This window comes from Notolepis coatsorum, assembly GCF_963971535.1.
Source record: "Notolepis coatsorum genome assembly, chromosome: 9".
Taxonomy (NCBI): Eukaryota; Metazoa; Chordata; class Actinopteri; order Aulopiformes; family Paralepididae; genus Notolepis; species Notolepis coatsorum.
Genome location: NC_140173.1, coordinates 77,687,131 through 77,708,058, shown reverse-complemented (window position 1 = coordinate 77,708,058; position 20,928 = coordinate 77,687,131). Strand labels below are relative to the sequence as shown.

The 20,928-nt window shown below is 40.4% G+C and overlaps 1 protein-coding gene across 1 annotated transcript in view; it reads right to left on the bottom strand.

Moving 5' to 3' along the window:
- valopa (vertebrate ancient long opsin a) overlaps window positions 1-20,601 on the bottom strand; it is a gene marked incomplete at both ends in the record, with an annotated part of 80,620 nt that extends 60,019 nt beyond the window's left edge. The window contains 4 exons of the mRNA XM_084321163.1: window positions 7,131-7,364; window positions 15,152-15,269; window positions 16,676-16,886; window positions 20,241-20,601. Coding sequence (XP_084177289.1) covers window positions 7,131-7,364; window positions 15,152-15,269; window positions 16,676-16,886; window positions 20,241-20,601 — 924 coding nt within the window. The remainder of the gene's footprint in view (window positions 1-7,130; window positions 7,365-15,151; window positions 15,270-16,675; window positions 16,887-20,240) is intronic.
- Between the last annotated feature and the right edge of the window lie 327 nt (window positions 20,602-20,928).

Sequence of the window (20,928 nt, the reverse complement as noted above, 5' to 3'; positions counted from 1 at the left end):
GGTTTTTTAAAGTACAATAGGGCTTTTAAGGAATAGACACAACGCAGAGTAGATTAGAAGATTAGAGTCTGATTAATCAGAATAGAATAGCCCCGTTGGTGACCTCAAAAGCACTATATAAATATTATTATTATTATTATTATTATTATTATTATTATTACTATTATTATTACTATTACTATTACTACTACGTAGTGGGACATCAACTCAATCCAGGATGTACCTACTAATTTACAGCTACTTCTCTACTAGCTGTTAGTGGTGACACTAACTGACCCATTTTCTACACAGCAAGCCAAGTATAAAACTATGGCAATCAGACTGACATGACAGACTCAAAACAAACTGGTCAGACTACTGCTTGACCTTACTCCTAGAACCCACCTCACCCCTGCCCACTTTGACAAACTAGGATGGCTTAGAGTAGACGACAGAGTACAGCAACTTGCAATGGGCCTGGTCTACAAGATACACTACACAACCAAGGTACCCATGTACATGTCAAAATACTTCCCAAAGGTCAGTGAATACCACGATCACAACACCAGAGGGAGCTCCACAAATCATGTTAAACCCAGATTCGGCTCAAACAAGGGACTAAACACGTTTCGCAATTATGACACATCAATGTGGAACGCCCTACCCAAAGCTGTAAAGGAATGTGAATCACTACCCACTTTCAAAACCACTCTCAAGGAACACCTACGGGAGACTGTAATTCGAAACTGGCCCCTGTAAATGTCCTAACCCAACCCCCTCCAATGTACAGTAATTTACCTAGTATGGTTTTGTCAATATTACAATGTACAGTTTTGCCTGTTTGTACAGTGGTCCCCCCCCCCCCCAATGTACAGTTTTGCTTGTTTGTACAGTGTCCCCCCCCCCAACCCCCTCCAATGTAAATGACCTAGTATGATTGTCAATATCCCAATATACAGTTTTGCTTGTACAGTTGTACAGTGTTTCCCCCCCCCCCAACCCCTCCCTACCCAACCCCACCCCCCCCACACAACCCCACCCAACCTCCTCCAATGTACAGTTTTTACGTCAAATGTATATACTCCCTTTTCTGGACTCTTTTTGTATCACAAACAGTACTGTATTTGCAAATCTGGTATGTCATAAATGTATGGATGTAGCAGTACTGTCTATCTGTATGTCATGTATGTCATATATGTCCTGATGAACACATGGCAGCGGTAATACGCATACGTCTGTCTCAAAGAGTCCTGCATGTATAACAAATGCGCATGTTGGTGAATTTATGACTGTGTGCCATTATTACTATCAATGTAATAATTGTGGAATATTACTATAATGAGCTGTATGTGTATGAACCAAGCATCCTTTGTGAAGCACTTTGGTTGACAAGTGTCATGTTTAAATGTGCTATATACATAAATTTGATTGATTGATTGATTGATTTATTGATTGATTGCATCCCCTTAACAATTGTGTGTATTGAGATGTACTGTATTGTACCCATTCTGCAATCTGTTAATAACGTTTTCAATCAATCAATCAATCAATCAATGCATGTGGTTTCCCCCGACAAGGGGGGAGCAAACCCTCTCCTGCCTGCATCTGCCCACTGGTCCTGCTGTGCCAAGCTATGAATGAATGAATGAATGAATGAATGAATGAATGAATGAATGAATGAATGAATGAATGAATGAATGAATGAATGAATGAAAACTTTATTTAACAGATTGCAGAATGGGTACAATACAGTACGGCTCAATACACACAATTGTTAAGGGGATGCAGACCAGAGAAAGACGTTTGTCTTGTTTACATCAGGGTCCCCCATTTTCAATTCATAGTGACGTTTATGACATACACAACATACATGACATTTATGGCATAGGGACATACATGACATACATGTATTTAGTACTGTATCAGTGTGACTTCTCTGATCTCCTATCTGAAAATGGATCACTTTATTTGAACCCTGCCAAATCTCAAATCGGGTCGTGTTTGTAACAACTGGTCTTGACCGTGTATACTGTATATACTGGCCACACATGACGGTAATAGTCAGAGGTGGGACCAAATCATTGTTTTGCAAGTCCCAAGTAAGTCTTCAAACTCAAGTTCCAAGTCAAGTCCCAAGTCAAGACAGGCAAGTTACACGTCTGAGATGTTGGGTTTTGAGTCGTAAACAAGTCCTAATATGTTCTTTACAAATGTAATGCCATTTCAAAATGTTAAAGCCAACTGAGTATTAGTTAGTAGTATATGACGTTTTTAAGCCAACAGAGTAATAGCATATTCAATTTAGATGATTCTGACACACAACTTCCTTCTCTGCTCACGCAGCTTGATTGGCGGCTGGCAATTGATTCACTTTCCACACTTTCCACACTTTCCACATTTTGGGCTTGGGGAGAGCACCAAGTCTTTCAAGTCATAAGGCTCAAGTCCGAGTGAAGTCACGAGTCATTGATGTTAAAGTCAAAGTCCAGTTGTAGGTCTTTTATGATTTTGTCAAATTTGTGACTTGAGTCTGACTTGAGTCCAAGTCATGTGACTTGAGTCCACACCTCTGGTAATAGTTATTTTGGTCAATGGCTGTCACAAATTAATCAGCGAACTGATTATATAATAGTACCCTCAGTATAGAGTTAATCTATATAGCCATTGGAAGGCAGGACTCTTCAGCAGGTACTAAAGTTGCAGGCCTGTTTCCTAAAATGTTATTTGAGCTATATTTTCAGATCGTATATTATCATGTGCAATAATACTGAATGATTTGTGGCAAAATTAGTTGGGATAGGGACATGTATGTACTAAGTTCTGAAATAGACCTATCTGCTTTACTCAGACAAACAACGTTTATAAAATTCACATAAATCAAATAAGAGAGACAAACCATATTAATTAAGCATTAATTAATTAATTAAGTGAACTTCCTTAACTGTCTCAGGTGGTAGAGACGCTGCTTCGCCTTCTTTACTACTGTGCCTATGTGTGTTGACCATGTCAGGTTCTCTGAGATGTGGACCCCCAGGTACTTGAAGCTGCTCACCCTGTATGTGTATGAACCAAGCATCCTTTGTGAAGCACTTTGGTTGACAAGTGTCATGTTTAAATGTGCTATATACATAAATTTGATTGATTGATTGATTTATTGATTGATTGCATCCCCTTAACAATTGTGTGTATTGAGATGTACTGTATTGTACCCATTCTGCAATCTGTTAATAACGTTTTCAATCAATCAATCAATCAATCAATGCATGTGGTTTCCCCCGACAAGGGGGGAGCAAACCCTCTCCTGCCTGCATCTGCCCACTGGTCCTGCTGTGCCAAGCTATGAATGAATGAATGAATGAATGAATGAATGAATGAATGAATGAATGAATGAATGAATGAATGAATGAATGAATGAATGAAAACTTTATTTAACAGATTGCAGAATGGGTACAATACAGTACGGCTCAATACACACAATTGTTAAGGGGATGCAGACCAGAGAAAGACGTTTGTCTTGTTTACATCAGGGTCCCCCATTTTCAATTCATAGTGACGTTTATGACATACACAACATACATGACATTTATGGCATAGGGACATACATGACATACATGTATTTAGTACTGTATCAGTGTGACTTCTCTGATCTCCTATCTGAAAATGGATCACTTTATTTGAACCCTGCCAAATCTCAAATCGGGTCGTGTTTGTAACAACTGGTCTTGACCGTGTATACTGTATATACTGGCCACACATGACGGTAATAGTCAGAGGTGGGACCAAATCATTGTTTTGCAAGTCCCAAGTAAGTCTTCAAACTCAAGTTCCAAGTCAAGTCCCAAGTCAAGACAGGCAAGTTACACGTCTGAGATGTTGGGTTTTGAGTCGTAAACAAGTCCTAATATGTTCTTTACAAATGTAATGCCATTTCAAAATGTTAAAGCCAACTGAGTATTAGTTAGTAGTATATGACGTTTTTAAGCCAACAGAGTAATAGCATATTCAATTTAGATGATTCTGACACACAACTTCCTTCTCTGCTCACGCAGCTTGATTGGCGGCTGGCAATTGATTCACTTTCCACACTTTCCACACTTTCCACATTTTGGGCTTGGGGAGAGCACCAAGTCTTTCAAGTCATAAGGCTCAAGTCCGAGTGAAGTCACGAGTCATTGATGTTAAAGTCAAAGTCCAGTTGTAGGTCTTTTATGATTTTGTCAAATTTGTGACTTGAGTCTGACTTGAGTCCAAGTCATGTGACTTGAGTCCACACCTCTGGTAATAGTTATTTTGGTCAATGGCTGTCACAAATTAATCAGCGAACTGATTATATAATAGTACCCTCAGTATAGAGTTAATCTATATAGCCATTGGAAGGCAGGACTCTTCAGCAGGTACTAAAGTTGCAGGCCTGTTTCCTAAAATGTTATTTGAGCTATATTTTCAGATCGTATATTATCATGTGCAATAATACTGAATGATTTGTGGCAAAATTAGTTGGGATAGGGACATGTATGTACTAAGTTCTGAAATAGACCTATCTGCTTTACTCAGACAAACAACGTTTATAAAATTCACATAAATCAAATAAGAGAGACAAACCATATTAATTAAGCATTAATTAATTAATTAAGGACAGGGTGAGCAGCTTCAAGTACCTGGGGGTCCACATCTCAGAGAACCTGACATGGTCAACACACATAGGCACAGTAGTAAAGAAGGCGAAGCAGCGTCTCTACCACCTGAGACAGTTAAGGAAGTTCAGAGTATCGGGGAAGATACTCCAGTCCTTCTACTCAGGAGCTGTAGAGAGCATCCTGACCGGAAACATCACTGCCTGGTATGGAAACAGCACGGCACAGGACAAGAAGGCCCTACAGAAAGTGGTGCGCTCAGCCGAGCGTACCACGGGTATTGCACTACCCCCCCTGCAGGTTCTATACAACAAGAGGTGCAAATCCAGAGCCTGCAGGATAATGAAAGACCCTCACCACCCCAATAACAGCCTGTTTCAGCTGCTGAGGTCAGGCAGACGCCTGCAAATCCTAGCTACTAGGACAGAGCGGCTTAGGCTCAGCTTCTTCCCCCAGGCCATCAGAGCCATGAACAATGTACATTGAGTGCTCAGAACATTGAACTGTCCACACACAAGCACACATGAACACACACACGACACGCACACTGTGCACGCTCACACACGAGCAGCCACTTAACACTTTAACATGAGCGGGCACACACTCATGTCGCACACACGCACACTTATGGCCAAAGGAAAGGACACTTTAAATTAGAATAACAGGAACAGTGTATTGCACTACCAAAGCTAACTAGCATGTCACACATGCGCTGTAAATAACTATGTACAGATACCGAGATGTCACTCCATGTTACCTGCTATCTGTTACTGCACAATGTTGTTTCTTCTTTGATTCTATTATATGTACCACTGTATTGCACATCGTTGCGGGCAAGACCACCCGCATTTCATTGTATACCTGTATGCCGTGACAATTAAAACTCTTGACTTGACTTGACTTGACTAAAGTATTACCTCTCCTATCTTTTGTTTTTGTCTTCTCATTAGGTCTGTTTTTTATGGAGTGGCTTCAATTACGTGTGTCAAGTTTAGAATCGATGTTTGGGTAAAGGGTTTGATTAAAGGGCTTTAGGGTATTATATCCCAGGCATAAGCACAGAACAAATTAATAATCTGAAATGAGCAGAGTTTGAGAAAATGGAGTCAAGCGAAGGCAATCAAGAACACGTGTAAAACCACAAAAGATACCCTCATGATTACAAAGCAGGGTGGTGATGGCAGATACATACACCAGAGGCTGATGTATTTTTAACAGACCCCGGGTTGGATAATTGTATATTCTGGATTTCACATTTCATTTATTCACACAGCATGCATTATTGAGAGACAAGCTAACACCAACAACAACAGAGGGAAAAGCTGTCAGCTGAGGTTTTCCACGGCAGCTTTCATGTGTCACATACAAGTGGTGATACGTCTGTCAGTGTAGTGAGTTTAGCCAGCCATCCGATCCAGGCTTGATTCAGGCTACTAGGCCTGTCCCCGACTAAGGATTTGTATATAAAAACAATTATAATAATAATATAAAAATTTGTTCTTTTAATTATCATTCCATTTGGACTGTGGGGGGTGCTTAATGTCTGAAGGAGTCGACTGAAGGCTTCTTGTCCTCTGCGAAAGCATGCAATTGGTCCACTGATGGATACATCTTGATATTTGTCTAGGTGAAATCCTCTTTCAGTGTCTGCCGGCTGCCTCTGTGCCCGTTTTCTTAGGCAGTTAGCCTCTCCGGTATGAGCGCCACACTTCTAGGCCTCTTTGCTTTTGGAAAGAATGATAAATATATATATATATATATATATATATATATATATTATCCTTTATTGTTATTATTTTTCTTTTTCTTTTTGGTATTCGACTAAGAGGCTGGCAGTCGACTACGGCTCCTTTCGATCGATTAGTCGACTATTCGACTAGTCGAGGTCAGCCCTACAGGCTACACTATAGTTTCATGCTGGAATTCTATGCCGAGCAGCTGGCCCCAAGCTGTATTATCATCTCTGTTGCAGATAGAGTCAGGGAATATTATTCCCCTTTTGTCTTAACGTGTATTGTGATAATATCAGTGACAACCCATAGTGCAATACGTTCCATTAATACGCACAGTCTGCAAGTATTCCACACTACCTCCAGGTCTCTCAGGTCGTCTGACCTGGGCCTCCTGACCGCACTGCGCTCAACACTCAAACTCAGAGGCGACTGTGCTTTCACAGTTACAGCCCCTAGACTATGGAATAGCCTTCCCTCCTCCATCAGACTCACCCCATCCGTCGATTCTTTCAAGTCTCGGCTTAAAACATACTATTCACTAGCATGTTACTCTTCTTAATGGGTCTTGTGCTGCTTGTATATAGTGTATATGTCTCTTCTATGTACTGATCTTTGTATGCCTGCTTTACCGTATTTGAATGTGTTATTATTTATAAGGCCTTGTGCAACACTTTGGTCAACTCTGTTGTTTTTAAACGTGCTTTATAAATAAAGTTGACTTGACTTGACTTGACTAATGGAGTTCTGGTCAGTTGAGGGAGTGAAAGGAAGTGTGTAGGCTTACCTGTCTGTTCATGAAGACGTATATGATGGGGTTGTAGACGGTAGCTGTCTTGGAGAAGAAGGCAGGGATAGCCGCCAGCCGCGGGTCCAGGTAGATGGTCGGACAGGCCGTGACCACGATGGAGAAGGCCGCGTACGGCGCCCAGCCCACCATGAACGCTACGATCATCACCACCACCATACGAGTCACCTCCCGCTCCGGCTTCCTGGCGTTGCCTAGACGACCGTGAGACACCTGGGGGCGCGAGTGGCAAACGATGAGATGATGTCATACAATACTCGTGACTCGCGATTCGTTGTTGAAAATGTATATATTTCATTTAAAATCAGGACTGCATGCTGTACTGTATACTGAGTCATTCTACAGAAACGCACACTTTTCTGTCCCCAGCCATTGCAGAAAGCATACACTTTAAACAGACTTTGTAGTCACATTTAATTTATATATTTGAATAATGTAAAATGTTCTTTGAACAATTATACCTATTTGAGGTAAGAATTGGGCAATATTTGTTTTTAATCAATTATATGAAATTCAATTGAAGAAAAGTGCTTGTCCCCGATGTCATGTATTGGAGTTTAGGGGCATATTTAGAGTTTACAAATATATTTCTCTCCCATTTTAAATGCAAGAATGTATTACACCACTATCACTATGTATGAAGTGGGTAACATAAAAAAATTAAATACCAACTAAATATTATAAATAATATAATGGAAATAGCTGTCCCCTGGTGTCATGTCACTGGTGTTACCGCTTAACAAAAATTCCTATTCTGAAGAAATCCAAAGACTTGTGACATCACTTCCTACTTCCTATGTCCTACTTCCTGAAGAACTGTGAAGAAAGGTACATTGTCAGTCTGCTGTCTTTTTTCAAATGTTGGAAATGTTCTCATTTATCTCATAATTTCATACGAGACATTTAGCTAGAGTCATTGTTATGGCCTATTTTTTAAGAAGATATCAATACTCAATAATCAATACAAATGGATTAAATTACATATTTTAGTGAGTTTAGCATGATTAGCAACATGTGGTTTGAGGTACTGTAGCTGCCATTTTGTAAAATACAGATTTCATGAAAATGGTCACTGGTGTTACCGTCACTGGTGTTACTGCTCTTCATGGTAACACCAGTGACGACCAGTAACACCAGTGACTATCTTGTGTAAATAAGCTTTAGTAAAAGCTTTTAAAGAAGTTGTTATACATACAATATAACTCATTCATGATCACAACTAAATATAAATATAAATTATATAAATAAATATATATAAAATAAATATATATAAATAACTAAAGTTATTTGACTTAATGTCAGTGATAATCTTTGGTTTTGTACTAAATACACCATTTTCTATCTCAAATAAGTAATTGATATTGAATAAAACAATCTTTAGTGTTCTTTGTGTCACTGGTGTTTTATTGTGTCACTGGTGTTAACGTGTTTTTTTTGGGTCATATGAAATCAAAAGTGTCACATTTGACTTGTAAATGATTTTATATCAATTGACCTTTGCTTCATTCAAGAGTTAGTATGTTAAGGATACTATCATTAAATGTGTATGACTGTCCTTCAAATATTGTTATTATTATAGCAAAGATATGATGGTGTTAATAAGCAAACGTCACACAATCACACTTTTCACAAATCTGATTAAAATAAATAAATACATAATCTCCAAATGTTTTGCATTATCATTATCCTACTGTGCCTCTGACTATATGTGCAGAATAGATTGTGAAAAAAATATTTCTAAAAATACTTTAATATTGTATGAGGTAAACGGTATGAGGTGGATGAAGGATTGCACTACAACTCGTACACCTTACTGTAAATTGTACCTAAAATTGTACCTCATCCCATTTCTGCTTTGCACTAGATAGTACTGTACATTAGTACACTGCATAGTATTGTGTATTGTATATTATATGGTAACTCAGAACATTGTACATATGTCTATACCGAACACTGTGACCTCATTTTCTTCTTCTAAATTCATGCTATATTATGTTATTATGTTATTTGATACTATCTTGTCTAGCACAGTCTCTGGAGCGTAACAGTAAGAAGCATTTTGTATGAAAGTATTCTGTACTTCTGTATGACAACTATTAAAGAACTTGAGAACTTGAACTTGAACTTGAGGTAACACCAGTGACAAAAAGATGGCACAAGCATTCTTTAAGTCAAAGTAAAAAAAAATATTTTAATCATTAAAGGCCAACTTGCAGGTTGTATTTTTGTTCAATAAACAATGTGACTAGGCCAACGCTGACTTTCATGAAGAGAATTTTTTTTTCCGAAATTGACCCAGTTTTAGCGTTTTTATCAAACATTTTGTCGACTAAACCACAGCCTCCATGCACATGCATATTTCAATCCATGGTTTTCATAGCGTGCGTGTGTCACGCTGGGTACAGGACAGCAGGGGGCAGCAGTAGTGGCAGGGCGAGGGGCTCTGAGAGTCACACACACAGCTAGTGGCACGAAGCAGAGAGCCTTGCTACTACTAGCCGAGGAGTGATGAATGAAAATGTATCTGTTTCACCTAACACTATTGCTCCGTGATCATAGCCATCCATCTCCAAAGCCAACCACTATTTGTAGAAGCCACAACCACGTTACCATATTTGTAATAATGTAAATCATTGCGTCGCTGTACATATTGTGTCCACAACGCCAGACGCCGTAGCTTAGCTTAGCTTGGTAGCCATTGTGCTAACAACATACCTGACGTCTAGCTTGCCAGCCGGCATGAATACCCGATTTAAAATAGTTCTCTCCTCTTTGTATACCTTTGTCCTCACAAGTATTATGCCAGGGAACTTATGGACACGACAATAGTAGTAGTTATAAGGTGTTTGAGCTTGTAGCGTTAGTTAGCTCATAGCTATCGTCACTGATGCACCGAGTGGAGCTAAAGGGGCTACCATCGTATCAACATGCCGGGACGTGTAGCTTGCTAGCCAGCATTCTCGAAACTCCTAACATCACCCGATTTAAAATGGTGTGTGTGCAGTGTTTTGCCCCACAGGTGTGAGAAGAGGACCTACACATTTTACTCGTTCCCAAAACTCTTTTACATGCACGACAGTAGACTAACAGATGCTAACGTTAGCGGGGTAATGTTAGCCAGAGCGATATAGCCAGTAGCGCTGCTGTACTGAACAACAGGCTGCCTAGTGGTAAATGTAGTTATTTTTTTACGACATTAAAAACATTATAACTACCTTGTTTCAACCAGTTGTAGCTGGTCCATCAAAGTCTCAGACGATTAAACCCATTTGCGTCTTGTAAGGCGTCCATTTGGATCAAGGAAATAGCTTTCTGCACTCGTCAAAACTCCTTGTAGTGGATCAGAAGTAGGGGAAAGTTGCCTCGCTTGACGTCACCGCCCTCTAGCGTCTGATAAGCTTTTTTGATTCCTTGTTAAAGGGGAACTATCTTATAAATGGCCTTTTTGAGTGTTTAGCATTGTTTCCTAGCTATGTGAACTTATATTAATATGATCTATGTCTCTAATTCTCATATTGGCGCATTCTTCCAATTCTCCTCTCACAATATTCACCCTCACTGAACTGAGTCATTTGAAAATGTGATGATTTGTGATGTCAGAAAGACACCGCTGCATGATAATGGCGAGGTACATGATGAGCTGCACACAGTGGTTGGAGCCCAGCCTCAAAACGGCTCGAGATCTTGAGGTAGAAAAATGCTGTTTTTGAGGACTTGATTAGAAATACAAAACAATGAATAAAAAAAATATATATATTACAGAGGTGTTCCATAGACTCACAGGAATTGTGTAAAAGTGCCCAAATTGTGAAATAAATAGTAAAATAGTTCCCCTTTAACACTTCCACAGTCTTGTGCATACAGTATGTTTTTATGAATTGCAAAATAAGCAGTTTTTGTACCTTATTGGCACCGTACTGCATTGTTTTCATTCACCATGTTTCTCCACTCTAACCTCTTAACATGAGTGTGATTGACAACCGCAGCGGCCAATGAGGTACAGGCCTTTTCCCCTGACAACTTTGCTGATTGGCCAGAAGCCTGTGCCAGTCTTAACCCTTTTACCGGCCAAGTAACCATTGTTGGCCACTTCCCCATACAATATACTGTATTTAGCCAGGTGGGAGAGGGGGGGATCTTTAATCTATCAGCCAATCAGCACAGGTCAGGCTGTCACCATCCCATCTGACCAATCAGGATAGACCCTGGGGATCTGCAACTTCCTTCTTTTCACCACAGCAAAAAAATGCAAATTTCTGCACCTGCTTCTACTCTTCAAAATCCATTATTTCCTCAACAAGTCATGGTGAATTGATAACATTTACTCATTTTTGCAGTTGAACAATCATTGTAAAGGATGGGATAGGTGTTTTTTGCATAGGATTAGTGAAATCGGGATTTGTTTTTAGCTAAAAAGTGGTGAAGCCATAAACGGTCATATGCCCCTTCAGGTGAAGTGACATAGTCTCAATTTTTAGACATATGCCCGATGGATCTAGTCAGTCACACTTAGGGTATTACTTCTACCATGTAGTGCCATGTAGTACCCTGTAGTAAAATGTAGTGCCATGTAGTACCCTGTATTGCCATGTACCCTGTAGTACAATGTAGTGCCATGTAGTACCCTGTATTGCCATGTACCCTGTAGTACAATGTATTGCCATGTAGTACCCTGTAGTATCCATGTAGTACCATGTAGTACCCTGTAGTACCCTATAGTACCATGTAGTACCCTGTATTACCCTGTGTAGTACCCTGTAGTACCCTGTAGTACCATGTAGTACCATGTAGTATCATGTAGTACCATGTAGTATCATGTAGTACCCTGTAGTACCCTGTAGTACCATGTAGTTATATAGTTTTGTCCGCTATTCTTCTTTGGGCCTTTATCGGCTACTGTTGCCATGGCAACGCAAATTCAAGAAAACTCCCAATACATTTTCTTATTTATTTTATGTTATGAATCAGCCTGCCAAGTTTCATAGATATGCCCCCTAAGGAAATATATGCCCCATAGCCCCCACATTTTTAAAATAAGTGTTAAATAGCTTTATACAATGGCATGCAAATATCTTGATTCTGATTGGCTGAAACAGTCAAGTTAGCCATTGTTATTTCGTATAACACACTCCACGTGACCCGAGATCCCTCCCACAACCGAATAATTTTTTCTGAATGAGTCCGCCATAGATAGACAAATGGAAGTATGAATAGCCTTTGAACGAATCCTCCAAAAAGGATACAGTCAACTGGAATATGTTAGTTCATTACACATATGTTGGATTATGTAATTGGTTTGTCATGACCCATTGTGAAACAAAATAAAAATTGCGGACTTAAAAAAGAAAATAAAATTGGGTCGCGGACCCGTTTTTATTGGGTCGCCAATTGGCAGAGTAAAATGCATAACAATCAGGCACGTTGGAAGGGGGGGGGGGGGGTGGCAGCTTCAGTTACTGCACAAAAGTAAAACGGTATTTTTATATACTGTAACAAATATAAGTTATAAGTTTATCCTGTTCAAAGCACTTGACTTCACCATGAAAGAAATCAGTGTTTTTCAATGTACATTTGGTTTATAACTGATATATAGAGATGAGCTTTAAGCGCGTCTACTGAGACAGATCTATAGATCTTAATAGCGCTGGCAGGCAGAGGGTGTTGCAGCAGCAGACTGAGATAGAGCTCAGGGCATGCCGAGGTCGCCATCGGCACATAAACAAACTGATAAGCTTCAAAAGGACACTGTCACACGAAGCGATTTCACTGGATGTGCCGGACACAATGGAAGTATGGATATATTCGTAACGAATAATTAAAAAAAGATACAGTCAACTGGAATATGTTAGTTGTTTACACATAGTTGGATTATGTAATTGGTTTGTCATGACCCATTGTCAAAACAATAATAAATCGTGGGATTTATATGAAGTTTGTTGTTAGATGGCATGCTTTGTAGCACCTCCCAGACCCTCTGCACTTCCCTCTGCTTCTAGACACGGAGGCAACATTTTTTTTTACCTACTTTTTCTGTGGATGGTTTTGTGAATAAATCTCCATTATGCTTCAAATACTGTGTGTTTATTGTATAGCAATAAGGTTGGGTGAATTCGGCCATTGTATAAACGCATTACATCACTTGAAGTCGTGTGTTATACGAATTAGATCACGCCTAGGGGGGTCTAACGACCCTCGGCTGCGCCTCGGGCCTAACAACCACCCCTAGGCTTGATCTAATTCGTATAACACACTCCATGCTCGATATTGGCTTTTTTACCGATACCGATATACCGATATTGTCCAACTCTTAATTTCCGATACCGATATCAACCGATACCGATATATGCAGGGTTTCCCCCCCCCAACATTTTTTATAATTTCAGGTAATTAACATTACATATCTCTTGTTGTGGAATTAACACAACATTATGCATACTTTTGACAATAAATAAAATCAGAATTTGTTCTTACTTGCTTGCCTGGGTAAATAAAGGTTATAGAAATGTAAAAAAAATATATAATTTAATTTTTTTTGAAAACCGATACCAATATTTTCCGATATCACATTTTAATGCCGATATCGGCCGATAATATCGGTAGGCCGATAATATCGGACATCCCTAGTAAAAATGTGATTATTTTGTATTGACGGCACAGATTTGCATAGGCTACTTACATAGAAACATGTGATCACTCTAGGGATAGTGTTATTGTGATCTTTGACCCTCGAAACATGGGTCTAGACACCTCATTTGTTCAGTTATCTGCAATATTGGCTGAGATATATTAAACAGTTATTTTGCGTTTTTTTAATAATCGTGTCCTTAATTTGCATATAAATGATACATGGGACACTCTGACAACTTGTTAACACTTTGATCGCCATGGGTTAAATTCATAATTTACCATCCCTCGCCAGCTCTATTTGTCTATGGATAAGTTCCCCTTCTTTGCAGGGCTATAACTTTTTAAATTCTAATGCTACATTGCCATTATTATGGCCCATTCAATGTCCTATATGTATTGTTCAGGGTGTAGCAACGTTCAACTTTTTCATTCACATATTCATACTAAAATATGGTCTAAAGTATAAGTATGTTTTTATCGTTTTCTGCAGCTTTCTTCAGAACGTGATTTATAGCCCTAAATGCATTATATTGATGATGAAATACAGTTTGGTAGCGATCGGCGCGAGATGAAAAATTTCAACTGGACGTACTTCTAGAATGATCTACGTATGATCTGATGATGACCGGATGGGCGGGGGATCGTTTATAATTCCGTGGGCAGCGTTAGATGATTCATCCAGAGTGGGTCATATGTTCATCATAGCAGTTTATATGGAATACGTTAGAAAATAACGCTGAATCTTACCGTATGTTCCTCGCGCCGTTGGACGATCAGCGTGGAGTAGACCGTTTTCGATTATGGGATGTAGAAATGCCCGATCCATTTCCAGGTTGTATAATAGTATATACGTCCAAATAACGTTGTTATTGAGTTAGGGCGAGCGATCTATTATCCAGTGTTTCAAGATGGAGTCGCAGGAGCTATAGAGAGTGGCCGGACCACATTTAGATGAGTACTACTGGTTCAAAGGTTAATATCCGGTTGGCGATCTGCCGATCGGCCACCAGATGGCGCTCTTGAACCGCTAGAGAGTTGAGAGGAGATCAGCACTGTGTCTCAGAGCTCCGGAAAGGAAATATGATTTCGATGACAGATTTTTGAAATATTGACATCAAAGACGAGTTACGGCGTCTTCGGCAGAATGAATATGGCTCTGAATGACGTGAAAACTCGTTTTCGGCGATTAAAGTGTTAACATAGCCTATAATTTTTTTCACCTTTTTTCCAATCTAGAAAGTCTGGTTAGAAGTATATTTATATATAGAAGTGCATGATACCCCCCTCTATCTAACTAGATTATATGTGGAGATTAATTTCCTGTGTGTCTACCGCAGGTGTCTGCAGGATATCCCGCCAGAACACTAACTGACCTTCCTCAGCTTCTGTAGGAGCTTCCCGTAGCAGACAATGATGGTTCCCAGAGGCAGAATGAAGCAGGTGGCAAAGAAAGTGAGGATGTAGCCACGATCCGTAATCTTGGTTGAGTGCCTGTTCAGAGAGAGAGCGGATGACAACTGGTATTATTGACACACGTTTCCCACTTTTCATGAGTCAATAGCTTCCCCACTTCCCAAAATAGCACTATACACAGAGTGTATGTGAAATGTAATTCTCACATTCAGAGGCTTTTGTTTGGCCAGAGAGAGAGAGACAGAGGGAGGCCTGTTTAGAACCTCATTTGAACTTGCCTGTGTGTCTGTAGTTTGCATGTGTGTGTGTGTGTGTGTGTGTGTGTGTGTGTGTGTGTGTGTGTGTGTGTGTGTGTGTGTGTGTGTGTGTGTGTGTGTGTGTGTGTGTGTGTGTGTGTGTGTGTGTGTGTGTGTGTGTGTGTGTGCATGCGTGCGTGCATGCGTGCGTGCATGCGTGTGTGTGTGTGTGTGTGTGTGTGTGTGTGTGTACACGTGCCAGTATGATATGTTTGTGAGAGAGGAAAGAAGAGAGAGAGAGATACTGAAAACAATGAGACGAGGACATGTGCACCTAACCCTAAGAGACAGGCGGACAGTCGCACCTCCACCCTCCCCTGGCCACTATTCATTAGCATTCTCTTCTTACTGCCTGCCACAGCCAATAGTTTAGAATTGGAGAGGAATTGAAAGAAAGTCAAAGGCAGACAAGGTTTAAAGTATAAGCAACACACACACACACACACACACACACACAGACACCTGTGTTGCTCGGGCGCCTGCTGAGAAGTCAGTTAGCCAAATGTTTTCTGACAGTGCCTAAGCTGTGTGCAGGCAGAGGTGGATTAGGACATCCATTTACTATGTGGCTCCATGAATGCGCCGCCTTAATTGTGTTGTCTGAACCGTTCGCTCCCCTATACTTCCTTTGAGATATGGCTCCCTTTCAGGGCCAAACGGTCCACACGACTTTGATCAGGGCAGCTAAATAGAATTACCCAGATGGCACCAAGGGCCAAGGTCAGAGCCATCCTGACTTTTATTTTTTTTCTTGACTTGTGCCTGTTCTTATTCTACTTGCATTTAGTGTGATGTTGATTTATATTTCATACTGTAAAGGGATTGTATTGCTGTCTTTTTAATTTTTTTTAGACTGCACTTTTATTTGGTGTTTCTCTTCACAGCGACTGGGATGTTTTGAAAAGTGCAATATAAAAGTGTATTATTATTACAGCAACGTGGATTTGTGTAAATAGTGCAGGATGTTTGTGAACTGTATAGAGTCCGCTTGGCTCAGTTTGTGGAACACTGCGTGAGTGCTACTCGATTCAGCACATACTAGGTTACTAGGTCAGCTTTGATTCAAGACCACTATATTGTAAATAGTGTACTAAACGACGTTCAATAATAACTATTATCACTGAGTCACTGCACGGTGCAAAGCTTAAATAAACGGCTGATACAGTCTGCTGCCCAGCAGCATCTCACCAGTTGGGCTCGCAGGTGGTTCCGATCTTGCTGACGGTGTAGCTGTTCCAGCCCAGCACCGGGGGGAAGGTCCAGATGAAGGAGAAGGTCCAGACAAACACCAGGCCCAGCATACTGTGCTTCCACCGCAGACGGATGTTCCCCAGGGGGCGGCAGATCACGAAGAAGCGCTCAAAGGACAGCACAGCTAGGGACCACAGGGCCACAATCCCTGAAGGAAACACACACACACACACACACACACACACACACACTCAGAGCTCATTCTCCAGGAGCTGGGTGCCGGTGCCATTGGATTGAAATCTGAGTAAGCGAAATATGTACCAGTCAGCTGAAAAACAATTCACCTAAGCCCTAACCCCACCCACCCCAGCCAGGGCGGGGGGGGGGGGGGGGGGGGGGGGGGGGGGGGGGGGGGGGTTATATCAGGCTACTCCGCTAGACTCATGACCCCCTTTGACCTCTGAAACCCATCTGAGTCACAGCACCACTGCAACACATCTGGATTTGAACCCAGATCTCCTGCATGGGAGGCCAAGCATCAGTCAGCCAAAGGAAGAATCCCCCCCCCCCCCCCCTCCAACACACACACACACACCGGCCGAGGGCTTTTTAGGCTTCAGGCAGGGCTACTCTGTTATACCATTACTCTTCTGAAGGTTCTGCTGATCAGAATGTGACAGATTTGGACGTTGTCATTGAAAAATACACAGGGCAAATTCCTAGCAGTTGGACTGGGAATTAACTGATAGCACTTTTTGTATACTGTGGATACCGATTCTGAGTCTTAAATTTCTACTTATTGTGCCAGTACTGAATACTAATAGAATAAATATTTCACTGACATGGATTTTTTATTTAGGCTAAATGTAAGTTTTCCATGTTATAAATGTCTCTTGATATGGTTTTTAGTATTGGGTATATCATCTGATGCCAAAACCCTGCTTTAGCCTGGCTACCTACCTCATACTATAGTCTACCCATATACAGTAACTCTGTATGATAGCATGTACAATAGTGCTGTATATACCATATATATACATTTATATATATATATATATATATATATATATATATATATATATATATATATATATATATATATATATATATATATATATATATATATATTTACTGCATTTATATATATAGTCATATCTGTCTGAATATACCTTCTATATACCATTACCTACGTATACATCTGCATATAACCCATATGGCTCTGTATGGTAGCATGTACAATAATACTGTATATACCGTATATATATATTTATTCTTACCGTATATATATATATCAATCCACATCTATATGTACATACCTACATACTGTATAATAATTTTTACATATCCCTTACCTACTCTCACTAGTTACACTGCTGGCCAGTATGACTACTACCATAGTGTCTTTATACCTGTATCACTGTACATATTAATACTACAACTCTGTACATACATCTGATTAGCACTATTACTCAGTAGTACTAATTTATATGTTTTTTACCAAGTTTCACGTATACATTGTATATTACTATTGCACTTTACTGTTACATTTGTACTCTGGTTGGATGCCAAACATCTTTTTTCCTTGTACTATACTTGTGCTGGATGATGACAATACATTTTAAACGAATCTAATCTATCAGCCTGATATCAGATAGCTGGATGGATGTAGTGAGATCATTTTGTTTTAACCTTTATTCACCAGGGTAGGTTCTCTGAGCATGAATGCTGTTTTTCAGCAACGCCCTGCTTCACACTCACACAGTTCCATTCACACGTGGGAGCTGCCCAGTACAACCACAGTCTGACACTGTTGGCCACTGAGCAACTCCACTACTGGAGCAGTTGGGGATTAAGTTCAATTCTATTGGTATTGAGGGACAGGAGAGAGTTATTAATTCAGTAAATTCGAAAAAGCAACCTTTTGGTCACAAACCCGCTTCTCTAACCTTCAGGCCACCGCTGCCCCATGCTTGGGATTCAAGCGACATCTTCCAAAAGACAGCTCTGAATTCTTAACCCTTTCACTACCATACTACATACGGTTAACCCTTTCACTACCACACTACAGAAGGTTAACCCTTGCACTGCCCCCCCCCCCCCCCCCCCTAACAAAGTTAACACCTGTTGTATCACAATTAAAAGTTACCTTTTCTGTGAGAATATTCCACTGGGTTATATCACACAACACCACCCCCAACGAAGTTAACACCTGTTGTATCCCAATTAAAAGTTGACTTTTCTGTGAGAATATTCTCACAGAACCACCGGTTATATATCACACATCAACTCACACAGTTGTCACATTCCCTCAAGCCGCTAACGTGCCTATATACAGCATGTATAAACTACTGGCAGTGAACTTAACATTTGCCACGGGGAACCATGGTGGGCTGTTTGTCTGTTTACAAAAGGAGATAATTTATCTCGCTATGACTCACTAGTCAAAGATCTTTCAGATGTCCCGTCAAATGTGAATCAGAGTAGATGGCATTTTCTTCTCAGTCGAAATGCTGCATTGACACTGAGATAATCATCATTACATAAACTATATACGTAGCTCTATACCTCGTGCTGTGACCACAAACTAACAACACATTACTGAATACAGCTGAAATGACTATAGTGGTCAGGACAGGGCAGTGAGTAACCCACTTTATGCTATATACACCACAGTGCCTGGGAAAAAATAAGACTGTTCATGCCGTCCCACTGCAGAGGGCACAATCTGCTGTTAGAACGGCTGGTCGGCGGCCACTAAAGGTTATTAATGTCCCCATCAGTGTCCAATAATTACTCATGCAGCCCAGATGATGTGTTAATACCACTGCTATTACACCAAAACGTGTTATGACAATATGGGCTATACTGTCCTAGCATCCTTTTAGTTTACTATAATTGTCTATACATTTGAACGTGGACACCTGGTAAATCTGGTATGTCATAAATGTCTAGATGTAGCAGTACTGTCTGTCATATGTCATATATTATGTTAAGATGAATTGAAAATGGGGGACCCTGATGTAAACAAGACGAAAGTCTTTCTCTGGTCTGCATCTCCTTAACAATTGTGTGTATTGAGCTGTACTGTATTGTACCCATTCTGCAATCTGTTAATAAAATGTTCAATCAACCAATCAATCACCTTTGACTAATCCCATGTCCCAGTCTTCTCTGACAAAGTAAAATTGAAGACTGTGCATTATTTCAACTGTGAATAAATTAATGAATTCACACTATAAGATTCTCCCAAACCAATTAGGGGTGCAAGGTTGGCATCCCAGCTCGATTTTGAAGATACAGTAGGAGCTTGTAACCTGCGACTACCCTGGAGCTTGTAACCTGCGACTCTACCCTATCTTCCAAAAAGTGATGCTAGGATTGGGTCTAGATGCTCAACATATTGCAATGCGGGCAGAGGGCTATAAGCACGAGTGTCTCGTACATTTCACTTTTTTCTACAAACAATGAATTTCTCTTGCGCTACTTTGGAAGGTAAAAAAGGCCAACACTGACACCTGCAGTTACAAAACCAGCATTCAGAGATGTGCTCTGTGGTCCTTACCGAAATAAGTGACAGCGAAGCCCTCCAACACGCAAGCCCACGTCCCAAGGAAGAAATAACCCTTGGCATTTGTTAGGAAACTTATTAGTCCACCGGAGAGAGAAACGAGAAAGTCGGCGATAGCCAAATTAACTATAATATAATTCAATGGTTGTCTGAGTTGTTTGAACTTGAAAGTGACAAACATTACAATGAAATTTTCGCACAGAGACATTGATGAAACCACGAACATCAACACGGCCAGGATGGTGAAGTTCCATGGTGCGATGGACCTGATGGGTCCAGTGAAGGGGTCGTCAGGTGTGGAGATGTCTGCTGCCTCAGTGTAAGACACACCGTTTACTGAAAGTCTTATATCCATTGTCCATGTCCAACGTATAGGTGATGGTGACCTAGTTTACTTCAATCCCTGTTGTGCGAAGGTCTTAAAATAGGTCAGATACATTTTGTTCCCTGTTTTATCATATTCACAACTTCATGTTGGAGGACTCCGATGGTGGGCCGTCGCTGCAGTGCCCGCAGGTGAAACGCAACGTTTTAAAACACTGCCTGTACCAAGTATCCTTTGAGCTGGAGTCTGGAGACCTTTCTTTCAACAACTTCATGTCTTGAAAAACACATCGATCGAAGTTCGTTGTTGGAACAAAGCGACGAATCTTCTACATACCAGATCTACGAGAGAACAGTG